The sequence below is a fragment of the Rhamphochromis longiceps genome, linkage group LG3, assembly GCF_057381845.1.
Source record: "Rhamphochromis longiceps isolate RC_006_pf linkage group LG3, R_longiceps_female_GT1.1, whole genome shotgun sequence".
NCBI lineage: Eukaryota > Metazoa > Chordata > Actinopteri > Cichliformes > Cichlidae > Rhamphochromis > Rhamphochromis longiceps.
The window spans coordinates 46,084,651-46,098,807 of NC_140559.1; the positions used below are offsets into that span (position 1 = coordinate 46,084,651).

At 38.1% G+C, this 14,157-nt stretch overlaps 1 protein-coding gene across 4 annotated transcripts; it reads right to left on the reverse strand.

Annotated features, from left to right (window-relative positions):
• Positions 1-4,920: 4,920 nt before the first annotated feature.
• LOC146675016 (transmembrane protein 272-like) lies at positions 4,921-12,942 on the reverse strand. Of its 4 annotated transcripts, none has more exons than XM_085399802.1 (8): positions 12,861-12,942; positions 11,315-11,390; positions 11,184-11,234; positions 10,935-11,099; positions 6,711-10,421; positions 6,566-6,616; positions 6,270-6,428; positions 4,921-5,445 (listed from the first exon to the last, which is right to left on the reverse strand). In XM_085399802.1, the coding sequence occupies exons 2-5, from the start codon at positions 11,373-11,375 to the stop codon at positions 10,231-10,233; spliced, it is 468 nt and encodes a 155-aa protein (XP_085255928.1). In that variant the 5' UTR covers positions 11,376-11,390; positions 12,861-12,942; the 3' UTR covers positions 4,921-5,445; positions 6,270-6,428; positions 6,566-6,616; positions 6,711-10,230. The 4 variants fall into 4 exon arrangements, with proteins under 4 accessions (XP_085255928.1, XP_085255929.1, XP_085255927.1 ...); XM_085399803.1 differs by having other exon boundaries at positions 10,935-11,071; positions 12,861-12,923; XM_085399801.1 differs by lacking the exons at positions 10,935-11,099; positions 11,184-11,234; positions 11,315-11,390; positions 12,861-12,942 and having other exon boundaries at positions 6,711-9,746; positions 9,841-10,234.
• Positions 12,943-14,157: the final 1,215 nt, after the last annotated feature.

The following is a 14,157-nucleotide window of genomic DNA, read 5'->3' on the forward strand; positions in this document are numbered from 1 at the left end:
ATGTAACATAACCGTTTAATGAACATTTTGACTGAAGACTTCTTGCTTTGTCTGCATGACTTCATCAAATTAATATTCTCTATATGTTGTTTTCTAGTTTCTGACAGTTCAGCCTGACATACTCATACTTTTGGGAAACTCCAGGAGCTCTAAGTTTGTAACAACTTAAACAATAATGGAAAAACACAGCAACCACCAAGCCTGACAAACAATAAAAATAATATTTATAATACCCGATGATGTTTGAGAATCATTTGAGGAGATTAAATGTAAAAACATTAATTGCTAAACCTCACTGTGATATTTCTCTAAAAGATCAACAGATCAAACGCATGTTCCTGTAATATGTTTGCTAAAAGTACATAAGACACAAATCCATTGAACTTGAGTGGAACAACAGAATTCATTGTTTTGAATGGGTGAGTGAACACTTTTGACAATATACCGTACATGGAACACGCATGGAAAAACACTCACTACAGTTTTTCTCCATCACTTCGGCACAAAGGAAAGTCATTCTCAGCACTCTTTATGCACTTCTGAGTTTCATAACACAGAGTCACTAAAACAAATAAAACCTTTTTCAAATATGTCAAAACATGAAGAGTCAGTGAATCACTTCAACTCTGTGATGAATGAATAAAAACTTTTTACTATTTCTGTACTTGTAAGTGTGTGTAGAAACAATCAGATTAGGCATTAAGCTATCATGTGTGGGGGAAATGTATTACAAATTTGAGAAGTGCATTAAGAGTAGTGAAAATAACATTTCTGGTTTGATTTTGCACCAAAGTGATCAGTAAAAATCATAATACCACCAAACATGCTGATTGTGATCCGCTGTGTGTGCCTATGTTTTCATGTCAGCTATCTTTATTCTTTTCTTTTTATCTCCGCAGCAGAGCCTCATTATCATCAGCCGGTTTTTCCTTACAGCAGCAACAAATGTAAACGAGTGCAGCAAACAGCACGTAGGTCAGGATGGTGCTCCAAAATGCAAACAGGTAGAGCGATTTGTTGCAGTACGAATCAGTTTTTGTTGTGTTCTTGTTGTAGTTTGGTTCATAAATGGAGAAGATCGCGATCACATTACCTGTAGAAATAAAGTAAAAAAGATCTCAGATAGTAATGTTTGGTTAGGCTAAAAAATAGTGAAATGAAGCTGAAAAAGTTGTATTGTCATAACTTAACAAAAATCATTTCATTCAGTAAATCAGAACATAAACTAATTTCCAAATGAGATGTTTTAGCTCAGGACCAAGTCTTTATAGATTATGTATCTATTTAAAGCTGCATAAAAAATTACAGCTTTAAACAGATACATAATCTTTAAACAGATACCAAGGACAAAGTATCACCAGAACTGACTACACTGCCTGATACACTCATTATTTGTTACATTGCTCTGTTTTTTCTCAATAACTGTATTTCTGATCTACTTAGTTTTACATTTATGCTGTAATGGATAAAGACGAGTTCCCCAACATCATCACTAAGTAAACACAATAAGAATGCATTTTGTTTGATAAAGTGTATTAATTATTTCTTTGGCTTTTTTTAATGAATGCTGAGGAAAATAACACACCATGAAAAGCATAACATGTGTCACGGTTTTTCTTGATTGTCTTATTGCAATTCTCAAAGGAGAAAGGTCATGATAAGCACTCTTAATGGTGTTCTTAAATCAGTATTGCATTTCCACACCTACATGAGCCTTTCGCATTGTTTTTATACACACTTTTACTGTAATTATGGATGATTTGCTACTAAAGATATTTATTACTGTGTTGATGCACTTCTTACTCGTTGTCAAAAACTGACTCAAGTGCAGATTCGGAGTAAAGGGCAAAGGTTTCTTTACAAACAAAAAACACCACAAGCGAGAGACAAGGAAAAAACAATAACTAATACATGTAGCCTCACTGAGCCAGCCGGGTAGACACAGGGACCATGACACTTGTATGTGATGACTCATCAAAACAGTTTGTGTTGGATGTTTGCCCAGCTTGTTGGCATCTTGCACCTTGGATTATCTCTGGACAGCCTGCACCTGGGGTTCTGGATTGTGTGTTTCTTTTGGGGGTTTTTTTTATATCAGTCACTCCTTCTATCTGTTGCTTGTATGGTTGTAGGTGGCTGCCTCTCCATGATGGTTCTTCTCCTTGCTTTTCTTCTTTCTGCTGTATGAGGTGTTCACTAAATGTGCACGGTCAGGAGCTTCCTTTTTCTGCTGGGCCTGCCGGCCTCTGTCTCTTCCTATAGCCCACTTATTATCCCAGCAGGGTACCTGATCACTGGGGTATGTGTCGATTGCCCGGATCTTGTTCTTCCGGTTCAGCTGACTCCTCAGGGCTTGCCTGACCCTCTGCAGGTGGTTGTAGTTTTCCTAGCGGCCTCTTCATGGTTCATGGTTCTTCATGGTTTTTATGATGAAGTCTTTCACATTCTCATTGTTTCTCCACATACTTCACTACTATTTGGTTACTATGTTAACGCACTTCTCAGTTTAAGATGCTGCGGAAAGCTGATTGGTTTATTTGGATTACTGTAATGAGCAGTAGAGCAGGTGTACCTAATAAAGTTGGTTGGCGCTGTGTTCTCAGATTGTTTATTTTTCCTTTGTTTTTTTTATGCAAATAGTTTAATTTGACTCTATTTTGCTTTTCTTCATTTTATTTATTTAGTAAAAAATTTTTTTTTTTTTTTTAAATCCTTCACATTTAATTTTTGTTTCTGAAAATTATTTATTCTGCATTAGCTATATTCATGTTTTGACAAATGTGAAAAAGGTTTTGATTGTTTTAGTATATTATATACAGGTGAGTCTGTCTAATGAAAAATGCCTTTTAGAGAACTGCTTTGAGAGTGAAGAGAACGACTTCCCCTGTAAGAAAAACTGACCAAACCAAAGAGCAAACCATCAAACAGTGTCATCTGCTTTCAGTTTCACGAGTCAGTTCTTATTTCCCTGCTAATGTTTCCAGACTGATAGTAAAAAGATGAAGTGTGCTGGTGTGAAAAGCTGGCACAGCATGTTACATGCCACAACAGATAGTTTCCATAAGCTCCCATCAAATTATATACAGAAACATTATTTTACACACATTTACACCATCTGAGATAGTTATTCTTTAAACTTTTGTGGTGTTTCATCTCTGAACAAACGGGTACATTTCAAACAGGCCAAACTTTAACTTTCTCCCTCATTTTCTCTGTTTTCAGTTCCACTGTCTTTTTAAATTGTTTAAAAATGTATTGAGCAATTTCCTTTGGTTTTTCAGGGGGAAAAATCACACTAATGAGTGTATGATTAGGGGTGGGTTTTGATAATCGATTTATCCATTAACCAGCCCATGGTGTTTAATATTAGCTTCTGTAAATTGCAGAATAAGAACATGAGTGTGCATCATAAACTGCCAGCGCAGACAGAAGGTCATCAGAAAATAACTTGTTCCCTTTTGCGTCTTTTCTACAATCCATTGAAGTTAATGATTTGATCTACATTTGCTAACATATAATACCAAGAATAATTTTTAAATAATAGAATTAATTAAATCTTGAAAATCATTTTTTAAACCCTGGCTTTTCATTCGAGTTCCGCTTAAGTACCATCAGATTTTTTTATGTTGTTTATGTTGTCACAATATAATATATTTGCGTCTAGGGGTGGGTTTTTATAATCGATTTATCAATTAAAATCTATTCTGGCATGGATAACGTGGAATCGATTTTTTTGATTTTAATTTATTTTGCCCAAAACGCCAGAATCTCAGGTTAAACCTCACAAAATTTCGACAACCACCAAACATTTAAAACAGTAAATGAGAGCAGCTTCTGCACAAAGACGTAAACACAAAGCGCAGATCAGAATCAGTGAGATGTCGCCTTTCTCACCCGACCGCCTGGACACGGTCGGGGCTGAAAGCCGATAGCTCGCAGATTCTGATGTTTCAGCGGGTCCGCGCTTTGTGTTTACGCCCTTTTTGCGCTGATTCTAAAGCTGTTAGTTTGATCTCTCTCCAAACATTATTGACCGAACCAGCAGCAAAAGAAGATCCAAACTAAGCTTCACATAAACATCGTCATGAATTCCCTCTGACTTTTGCTGTTTTGTTTCCACCACGATAAAATCACACTTCATGCACAGCTCTCTCTTTCTCAGTATACTTCAAGAACAGTTTCCAGTCTAAAAATCTGTTTTCTGCATTATTCGCTTGCTTGTTACCACATGTCTACCATTGTTTACAGCGCTGTCGGCCGATGTTTTTTTTTTCCTTTTACTTACTTCCGAAAATAAAGCCTCATTTCTGCTGGTCAATAGGCTTCTAAACAAATGTAAACTTTTTAAAATTATGCAAAATGCAAAACGCTTAGCTGTGTCTGTAATAAAACCGCTGTAACGTCAGAGGTAATGTTCATATGTTGATTAATGGTTTTCTTTTGTTTTTGATGTACTGCAGAATATTTTTGTAAAATCCCAGGCCAGGAAAATCACCTTCATGTTTTTCTGTGTTTTATCTTCAGCTACTTTGACACAAAGGCACCTGCTGTGATGCTCACACCTTTGATAAAGTCTCGAAAGTGTCAGCTTCCTTTTTATAGATACAAAAATATGTAAATGTACTGATCTGAATTATAATATTTCTGACTGTCTGAGGCAAAATTTCCCAGATTCTAATTGAATCGAATCGAATCGATTCGGGACCTTGTGAATCGGAATTTAATCGATTCTAGAAATCAGTGACGATACCCAGCCCTATGTATGATCTGTATGCATAAAATATGAAATATGAAAACTGAAGAAGATACAATAAGGCTAATAAAACAACGTTATGTTATTCTTATTTTCTTTTATTTACAAGTAAATAAAACATAACTCACACATGGATATCATTAACATACATAAAAATTACAGCATATATACTTTTCAAAGGAAAGAGGGCTAGATAAATTGGGGGTGGGGGGGGGGTGACTAGACATAAATCATTAGTTGGTAATTACATGGTAATTGCAAACGTTTCAGGTTTCAAGTTTTAGTATTGTGAGGTCTTTATGATACAGAGCACTTTAGCTGTTTTTACTATTGTTGTGAATTGGCTGTATATAAGTTAAAGTAAGTGAATTATGATTTCGATTCAGTCATGTTTAGGTTGCTCTTGAAAATAGAGACCTCATGTCTCAATGAGATTTACCTCTGAAAAAAATTAACTATAAACATTGCATTATTTTGGTTATCCCCAAGCAGCGTTTGAGCCTCACTGTCATCACTTTCTATCAGAAAATAAACAGCTAAAGAATATGAGAAAAAAAGAACAGCTAAGAGGACAAAGGCCAGGTTGGTGGTCCAAAATGCAAACAGGTAGAGAGTCTTGTCGCAGTAATGATCGGGGTCTTTAGTGTTCTTGTTGTAGTCAGGTTGATAAACGGAGTAGATGCGAATGGTACCTGGGGAAATATAAAGGAATCAGTTAAGAAAGCTTGATCATGATTGGCTACCGTCATGGTCTTTGTGCAGGAGGCAGGAAAAGAAGACACAAATGCGCGCACACAGGGTACGACAAGACGATGAGCAGGGAAAGACGCAGACACTAAATACAAGTGGTGAACAAGAGGAAACAGCTGGGAGACACGGCTGACATGTCTTTTTTGAGGTGGGCAAAACAGGACATTACGCACCCCGACGGGAGACTGTCAAAATAAAACAGGAAGCAGAAAAGCAGATTTGACACAGCGACGTGGACACGACAGGTTTAGGGAGGCACAAAAACAGACCATGGAGCACAGAGACAAGAGTGACAAGGAAGAAACGGAACAGAGGGAGCATGGAATCAATTATTCAATTATTTATTTCTATTTAGTTTCAAAGCTCTTCTTCTTAAAAGCTGCACCAGTGAATTTCAGCCACTTGAAAGCAGCAGAAAACAACACATCACAGTTTGTGAATTGTGACTCTTCTTTTGTATTAGCATTCATTACAGCCTGAAGCCTGACCTTCAGTCATATTAATCTCATGAAGATTATTTGCATCTACAATAACTTTATTATTTAAAACTGTGATCATGTAAAAGGAAATAAGAGTGATGGGAACTTCTTACACTTCAAGCAAGCACAAAGCAGCAATAGGGATATTTCACCAATAATCACCAATAATTTTACTCTTGTGAAAAATCTCTGGGTTTTCGTGTTGCTATTTTTTTATGCTATGCAGACTATGTGTAATATTTCTCAGTACTGCACTGTTAAGAAACTGTATAATTTATAACGCTTACCCATGATGAACCACATAAAGACAATGGCGATGGATGCAGACCAAAGGATGATACCACACCACCTCTTAGACCACAACCAGAACACGGCTATGAATCCATAACCAGACAGATAGACGGGGATGAAGGGGTCGATTCGACAATCATCAATGTGCACCAATCCTGCAAACCACAAGTATGAAAATAAAGACGGTCAAATGGTTATTACATCATTTTGGTTATTTCATTTTTTTAAACATTGTTTTCATAAAATACATTTAAAAGGAATGCAATCTGAATATGGAGCGTCTGTCACTTACCAGTGATCGCCTGAAGAAAAAACATGATGTGGTAAACCAGCAAGGTGCAAGCTGAAGGAAGGCAGACACAAAGTGATTTCAGTCACAAATGACTCCAAGCTGCAGCCGCAGACGTGTGCAAAAACATTTTAAATCATTCTCTCACCTATTGTTTGACGTATCCAGGTGAAATAAGGTCTTTCACTCTCTGGCATTATGACTAATTATAAATGGACCTACAAAGACACAAACAAGGCTGTGAGATATGCTCAAGCTGTCTATATGTCCGGTAAAAGAAACGATAAGTCTAGAATAAGTATGGCAAATTACAAACAGTTATTCGTTAGTCTGTGAAAATGAAATGATAGTGAACATACAGCATGTCGAAAATCTGACTAGAATAACAAATGGATATAAATGTATATCAAATAGTTATCAAATAAACCTTAAATGTATTAAGTGATTGGATTAAGGCCTACCTGTTTGCACGGCTGACAGGTCTTTGCCTTTGAAGAGAACGGTTTCACGAGAAGTTGGCAATATATAGTGCAGTCAGATTGAAAGTGTTGCTGTCTACACTTCCTTTTACAGTGACTTTCACTTTAATACTTGTTCTTCAGCCATATTCCTTAAAGAACAACACCCCAAACTGTTTTTGGTATTGTTGGTTCTGTGCAGCAAATGTCAAACAGTTCAAAATTCCAGGATAATTCCTCCTACTTTAGGTACATTTTCATTTTATCGTGAGTATGAATGAAAACTGCACGAAATCAGTCTTTTTTTTCTGAATTACAGTTACTGTTTTTGAAACAGTAAAGATACACAGATACCATGACAGAGACTAAGGCAAAGTTTTGAGTCATTGTGATAGTGTGCGTCAGCATCCGCATCACTGGGAACACAAGACTGAAACCAGTGGCAATCGCTACAACGCTCGCCCTGACAGAGGTGGAGTTTGGATGGTAATACCTGCCTGCAGTCCTGACCTCAAACTTACTGAACACTTGGATCAGCTTTGGTGTGCTGTTTGTGCCAGAGCGACTAACACAACCACACTGGCCGACTTACAAAGAAGGAGACGCAACAGTAGAAACAATAGGTTTGTATACCAAACTCTACTTTTTAGGATACCAACCGTCTGTACTAATAAATCAGCTGGTGTCAAACTTTGGTACCAGAACACGTCTGGATTAGAGGAAGAACAAGAGTTTCAGAGGAGTGAGCAGCGATCTTCGGATGTGTTGAAGACCAACAAACAAAGATGGCAAGACAACGGTGGTGAGCTGCAAGTTGTCTCATGCGTGTTTAAACTTTTCATAACTTGACAAAGCTCTCAGAAATAACCATGGCAACACATAAAACCTGATAAAGCACCCGGTCAATCAGAAAATATATCTAAAACCTGAAGAGTGTACAGTAGTTGAGCCTGAAATCCAAATTCACTGACAGAGCTGCAGCTAGCATCAGCAATGGAGGATGATGATGAAAAGCAAGACATCCACATCTTCTTCAGGTCATCAGGCACTAACTGAGCATTTTTACACTGGGTACACTCAGATTTCTTATTGGCATGTTACAGTAAATAAACCTTATGTGACATGGCCCATCTGTTGAGAAGTTTTTATTCATTTTGCCAAACAAAATTTGAAATTTTTGACACAAGTTTGAAGTTATTATTCAAAATTGCTGTGAAGGAATTTATTATTCCTTCGCAGCAACATCTTTCATTGGCAGATGTGATATTTCCCACAGGTGAGCTCTTTGAGAGATCACGCAAAGTTTTTTTTAATGTATTAAACTAAAGAAATTAAGCCAACTTTTTGACTTTCAAATATTGGGATCTGCTACCCAAAGAAGTAAGCACCATCAGAGCTTAACGGCTATTAACCAGCTACCCTCACATCACATCTGGTGAAGGTGCTGGAGTGGCTAAACCACCCAAGACTCCAGGTAAAAACATCTCTGATGCTCTGCAGGACAAATCTGTCAGTGGATGATGCAATCATCTGCTTGTTACTAGAGTTATTGATCACCTTTGATTCCTCAAATACGTTTAACTAGATTCAGATGCTGCTACTGAGAGGAGGACAACAGGAAGTGTCAGTAAACACGTGCACCATCTCATGGATTACTGACTATCTGACAAACTGGACACAGTGTGTGAGGCTGGGCAGAGCACTCGCTGATTTGGTGATGTGCAGTAAGAGCCGTGATCCTTAAACATGTGCAGCAAAGTGATGTTGATTTTCCATCAGTCAGCTGTGGTGAGCACAGCGTACTTTACTGTGGTCTGCTGGGGGATCAGCACTGGAGCTGGATAAACTGATCAGGAAGGAGTAATAATGTTTAATTTTATTCTTATCAGTAGTAGTAGTAATGCTATCATCCTTTCAAGTACAGTAACAACAGCCACGATGAAGGCTGGTGTGATAAATAAAACAAAACAAAATAAATTAAAATAAAATAAAATAAATGCTTAATATCAAAAATGAAGCATTAAGGGCTGTGTGATTTGAGGCATTAGGGGGACATCTAGTGGTCTTTGCATGTTATTGCAGTCAGTTCTTTGCTGGACTTGGAAGAAGTGGCGCAAATGACTTGAAGAAAAATGTGCTGTCTAGAAGTCAGATTTGAGTTCTTTTTGTTCTGCACATTTATTTATTTATTTGTTTATTTTTATTTCTTTTTATTGTAGGTGTTGCTATGATCGCACGTAAATATACCCCAAAAACTGGTGGATAGAGTCCTATATGTGACATCGCTGTAACCAGTGTTTCTAAGAGGAATCTGCAATCAGCCACTCCTTTAGCTAAATCCTAACTTTGTCATCGAGAGGATTATTTTCTATTTCTCAGTTACTTGTTCATTTAGTCTGTTCATTTAGCAACAGAAAATATTGCACCAGTTCTTCAAACAGCTCAGTACAGAGAAGACGATTATGAGACCACAGAGGAACATATAGATGGGGATGAATGGCGCCTCGGACAGTTATTAATGTGCACAAATCCTACAAACACGAAAATGAGGAGTGTCAAGTTGCTGTTCCACAGTTCATTATTTCATTATGTTATTTCAATTTTCAAGTTTTATTTCCAACACATTAAATGAATGTAGATAAATTCATTCTGATTATAGTGCCTCTCTCACTTACCAACTATCCCCTGAACAACAAACATGATGAAGAATACCATGGAGATCAAATCTGACGGACAGCAGACACGATATGGTTTCATTCACAAATGACACCATGCAGCAGCAGCAGATGTGTGCAAAACTGTTCAAAATCACTTTCTTACTTATTGGTTGAGGTATGCAAGTGTGTTGAGGTCTATCACTCTCTGGCATCATGACGAGCTAGTAATGAAGCCTACAGAGACACAAAGGAAGCCGTGAGACGAGCTCAGGCTGTCTGTATATGTCAGGTAAATCAAAGATAAGAGCGTCAGAAGGATGACAAATCAGAAAATGCGAAGTGTGTGAAAGTATTACTTAACATACAAATCAAGCTTAAAATAATACAACAGCATACAAGGACATAAATGTCTTTACTTTCATATTCTCACATGAAAGGAACCTGTTAACACATCAGCCAATGATGAACGTGTCATATTACGACATGACGTAAGATAACTTTTTAAATCGTTATTCAATATAAACCACCATCCACAGTATTCATTGCTTTTTGTTTATTCACCATAGGGTAAAGGCAAAACAAAAAAGCACGAGCAACAGGGACAGAAGAGCGAGAAGCCTAAAAGGATGTAGTTCAGGTTCATGGTCCAGAAGGCAAACAGGTAGAGTGTTTTGTCGCAGTACATATGCGGGCTCGCTGTCTTATTGTAGTTGGGCTCATAGACGGAGTAGATCCACACGTTTCCTGAAAGACAGAGCAAAAATAAAATGTTTAATATAGAAGTGAAGAGTTTCATGACTATTATTTATTTTCTTTCTCCAGTGCACTTGTGTGATTCATTAACATAACGCTGATGAATGTTTGTTATTATGGTACACCTACCATATCTGTTTCTCTCACATGCTTTATTGGTTTTTTGGTGCTGCCCATACCAAGAACTTTCATACATGAAATCAATGGGTTCCACATTATTTTATTTACCTCTGTTCACCAGCAGAGTGAATTTAAAATCAAACAATCAAGATTTGACTGAAGTGCAGACAGTGTTAGTTTATTTAACAATGCAGCAACACACATAAATAGTGTGGTCTGGAGGAGGTAACCAAGGCAACCAGTGGAAGTAACATATGAGCAGTAAGATCAGGAAGTAATTGGGTGCGAATGTCTGAAGGTTTTACCTACATGCTGAGTCTTACATTTGCTTTCTGGGAAGCAAACAAACAAAACAAAACTGCTTTCTTCCATTTTTCAGCTTACCAGCAATGAACCAGCAGAAGACGAAGAGTGAAACGAGGCAGCTCCAGGCGCTCCTGCAGTTGCGGAGACACTGAAGGATGGAGAACAGCAAGGTCACCACTCCAACCACCAGCAGGTAGATGGGAATAAAGGGCTCCCTGGGACAGTCATGGAGGTTCAATGCTCCTTTTAGGACACAGAAAAATACCTAACTGTATACATTTATGAAAATGTCTACATCTGTCTAACAGTGAGTGCACCTGTGCTTACCCATGATGAGCTGAGCAATGTGCATGACAAACAAAATCACCTGGAAACATCCTGAGACAAAAACAGAACACATATTAAAGTCATCTGTCTGATGATGGTCCTGCTGAGGTCAGCGTGGCACCAGTTCTTACCTACGACCACAAATGGAGGTCTACGTCTGTAGACGTATGTCAGTGTGTACGTGTCAAGCATCGTCTCCAATGAAAACTTCAAAAGATAAAGACACAGAAGTTCAGCTTTGTTCACGACTATCACAAGACTCAAGTGACTCAAGAATCACAGAAGCAGTAAATCTAACCAGGTGACCAAGCAAACTTTAAACAAAACCTTCCCCAAAGGGAAGTGGGTTTACACCTTGTAAATGCTGCACAAAACAAAGGCTAGGTGCACCCAAATTTTTCAACCGCATTGCTTAATCAAGTTCACTTTTTTTTTTAAGTTGCTGTCCATACAGACATTATTGATTTGTAAATGATTAACTAACAAAGTTCTTTATTTGGAGCACAGTTCTATAGGAAGGATAAGTTACTTAAAAAGTGCTTGTGCTTAAAGTGCTTTGGCACTTTGGCACTCTTTGGCAATATTGTAGACAATGTTAAACTTAATCACATCGGCCTCCTCTGACGACCTGTTTGCTGCTGACTGCTTAAAGGCAGTGGGGAGAGGGGAAACTTGGGCAGTGCATTTAGCGCAGCATATAATGAGCTTTCTGGATACACTGTGCTTTTTCAGCGTTGATGGCTCTGTGTCAGAGCACTGGCTATGAATTTCACACAGATCAGGCCTTAACGAAAAAGTTATCAATCCTTCTTTTCATCTTTTCTCATTACCCACAGCTACATCCACTTCTGTCGGGCCTAGGCTACTCACTAGGGCTGGGTATCATCACTGATTTCTATAATCCATTTGATTCTGATTCACGAAGTCCCGATTCGATTTGATTCAATTTTGCCTCAGACACTCAGAAATATTATAATTATGATCATTTAGCAGTAATTTGGCATAATTTAGAAAAAATTTAATTTTAATGTAAATATTTAAAAAGTTGAAATTTCTTCGCTATTAAACAGCAGACATTACGCTTTCTTGTGGAGGTCATTTTTGAAAAACAAAAACAAAAACAGTAGCCGACAGCACTGTACATAACTTGTGCGTAATAAGCCAACGAATAATGCAGAAAACAGATTTGAGACAGAAAACTGTTCTTGAAGTATACTGAGAAAGAGAGCAGCTGTGCCAGATGTGCTTTTGGTGGAAGCAAAACAGCAAAAGTAAGAGGGAATTCGTGACGATGTTTATCAAATGTGAAGCATAGTTTGGATCTTTTTTTGCTGCTGGTTCAGTCAGTTTTGGTTGGAGATCGAAAAAAAAAACCTGCAGCATCAGAATCTAGCGCAAAAAAAGTGACGTAAACACAAAGACCGGATCTGTGCTTTCGACTTTCAGCGTGTCCGTGTACGTGCCGTTAGGTCAGAAAACCGACATCTCGCTGATTCTGACGTTTTTATGTCGAATCCGTTAACCTGCTCTCATTTACCGTTTTAGCTGTTTGGTGGTTGTTGAAATAGTTTTGTGAGCTTTAACCTGAGATTCTGGCGTTTCTGTCAAAAATACGTTTATACTTAAAAGTCGATTCAGGATTTAATGAATCGATATTGCGTTAATCACGCTACTCACCTCCCTCTATCCGCCGCACTTTCAAATGTAGACAAGAAGAGCTACAGAAATATCTGGACCACGGCCAATCAGAGAAGTCCCGCCCCTGACTATCTCTGATTGGTTTAGACCATGATATGGGCATAATGTGTGTTTGTTGTTGTATGATTACATGGAGACTATCAGAGTGCGGAGACTTTTGTTTTTTTGTTTTTGCCGAATGGGGCCATTCGATTTTTGATTTTTTGATTTTATTTTATTTTTTATTTTATTTTTTGCACTGTTGAGAAATTGGTCGAACTCTAGAGCCCCGCCTTTTCACTCAAATGATGCTGCTGCTCAACCCATTTGTTGGTTGGGCAGCAGAGTTGAGTGCGATGTTTGTGCCCATGAAAAACTTACCAAATCTTCTCTGCCAATGCCGAACAGTTTCTTTTGCTCCTGTTTTGCAATTCTGATTGGCTACCTGTTTTGTGCCATGTTTGACTGATCTGAAGAGGGCCTATGGCACAGTTTGGAGCAAGCCCTTGTACCATCTCCATATTAAAGGCCAAGCCCCATGGGCTACAACCACACTGAAAAAAGGCCGAACTGGAAGACCAACACAGAGGCTGGATGATAAGAGGCATTAGGGGGACATCTAGTGGCGTTTGAATATTATTGCAGTCAGCCAAGTGTGTTTTCTCTCAGGCACAGTGTGTAAATGTTATAAATCTAAAAAGAAAAGGCTCAGCCAGATGAAAGCTACAGTATGTTTCAGTACTTGAGCTGTTGCACTAAATAAGAAAAAACAGTCAGTTTTACTTCTCTCAGTTAGTTTGAGGACTTTAATTTGTTTACTCATGCCAGGATTAGTGACCTCCAATTAGTGCAGGTGATGACATAATTTACAGTCTCACTAATTCTAAAAGTCCAGTAAATAACCCTCTGCAGTTTGATCTTTTTGACTCCGAAAGTCAAAGCAGTGCCTGCACACATACCTGAAAGTAAGAAGGTAGTCCTCCCACCTAAAGAACTGCAGACCACATCTGCAGAATCCCATAATTTCAAACAGTACAGACTCACGGTGATTAAGAAATATCAACAGCAACATTAAAACATTCAAAGTTTACCATGTTCCTACTTTTTGCAGCTCAACATCTTGAGGTTAATGTGAAGTCTAACAGGGCAGAGGTAAGACTTGTTGGCGACAGCTACATCTGCCTATAGCTCAGAGGACTCACACTCGAGCGGAGAACTCAGCGGAGGAACTCGGTGAAGAAGAGAGAAGGTTAGTTTATATTTCCTGGTAATGATTTGCAAACTTGGTGGATAAAGG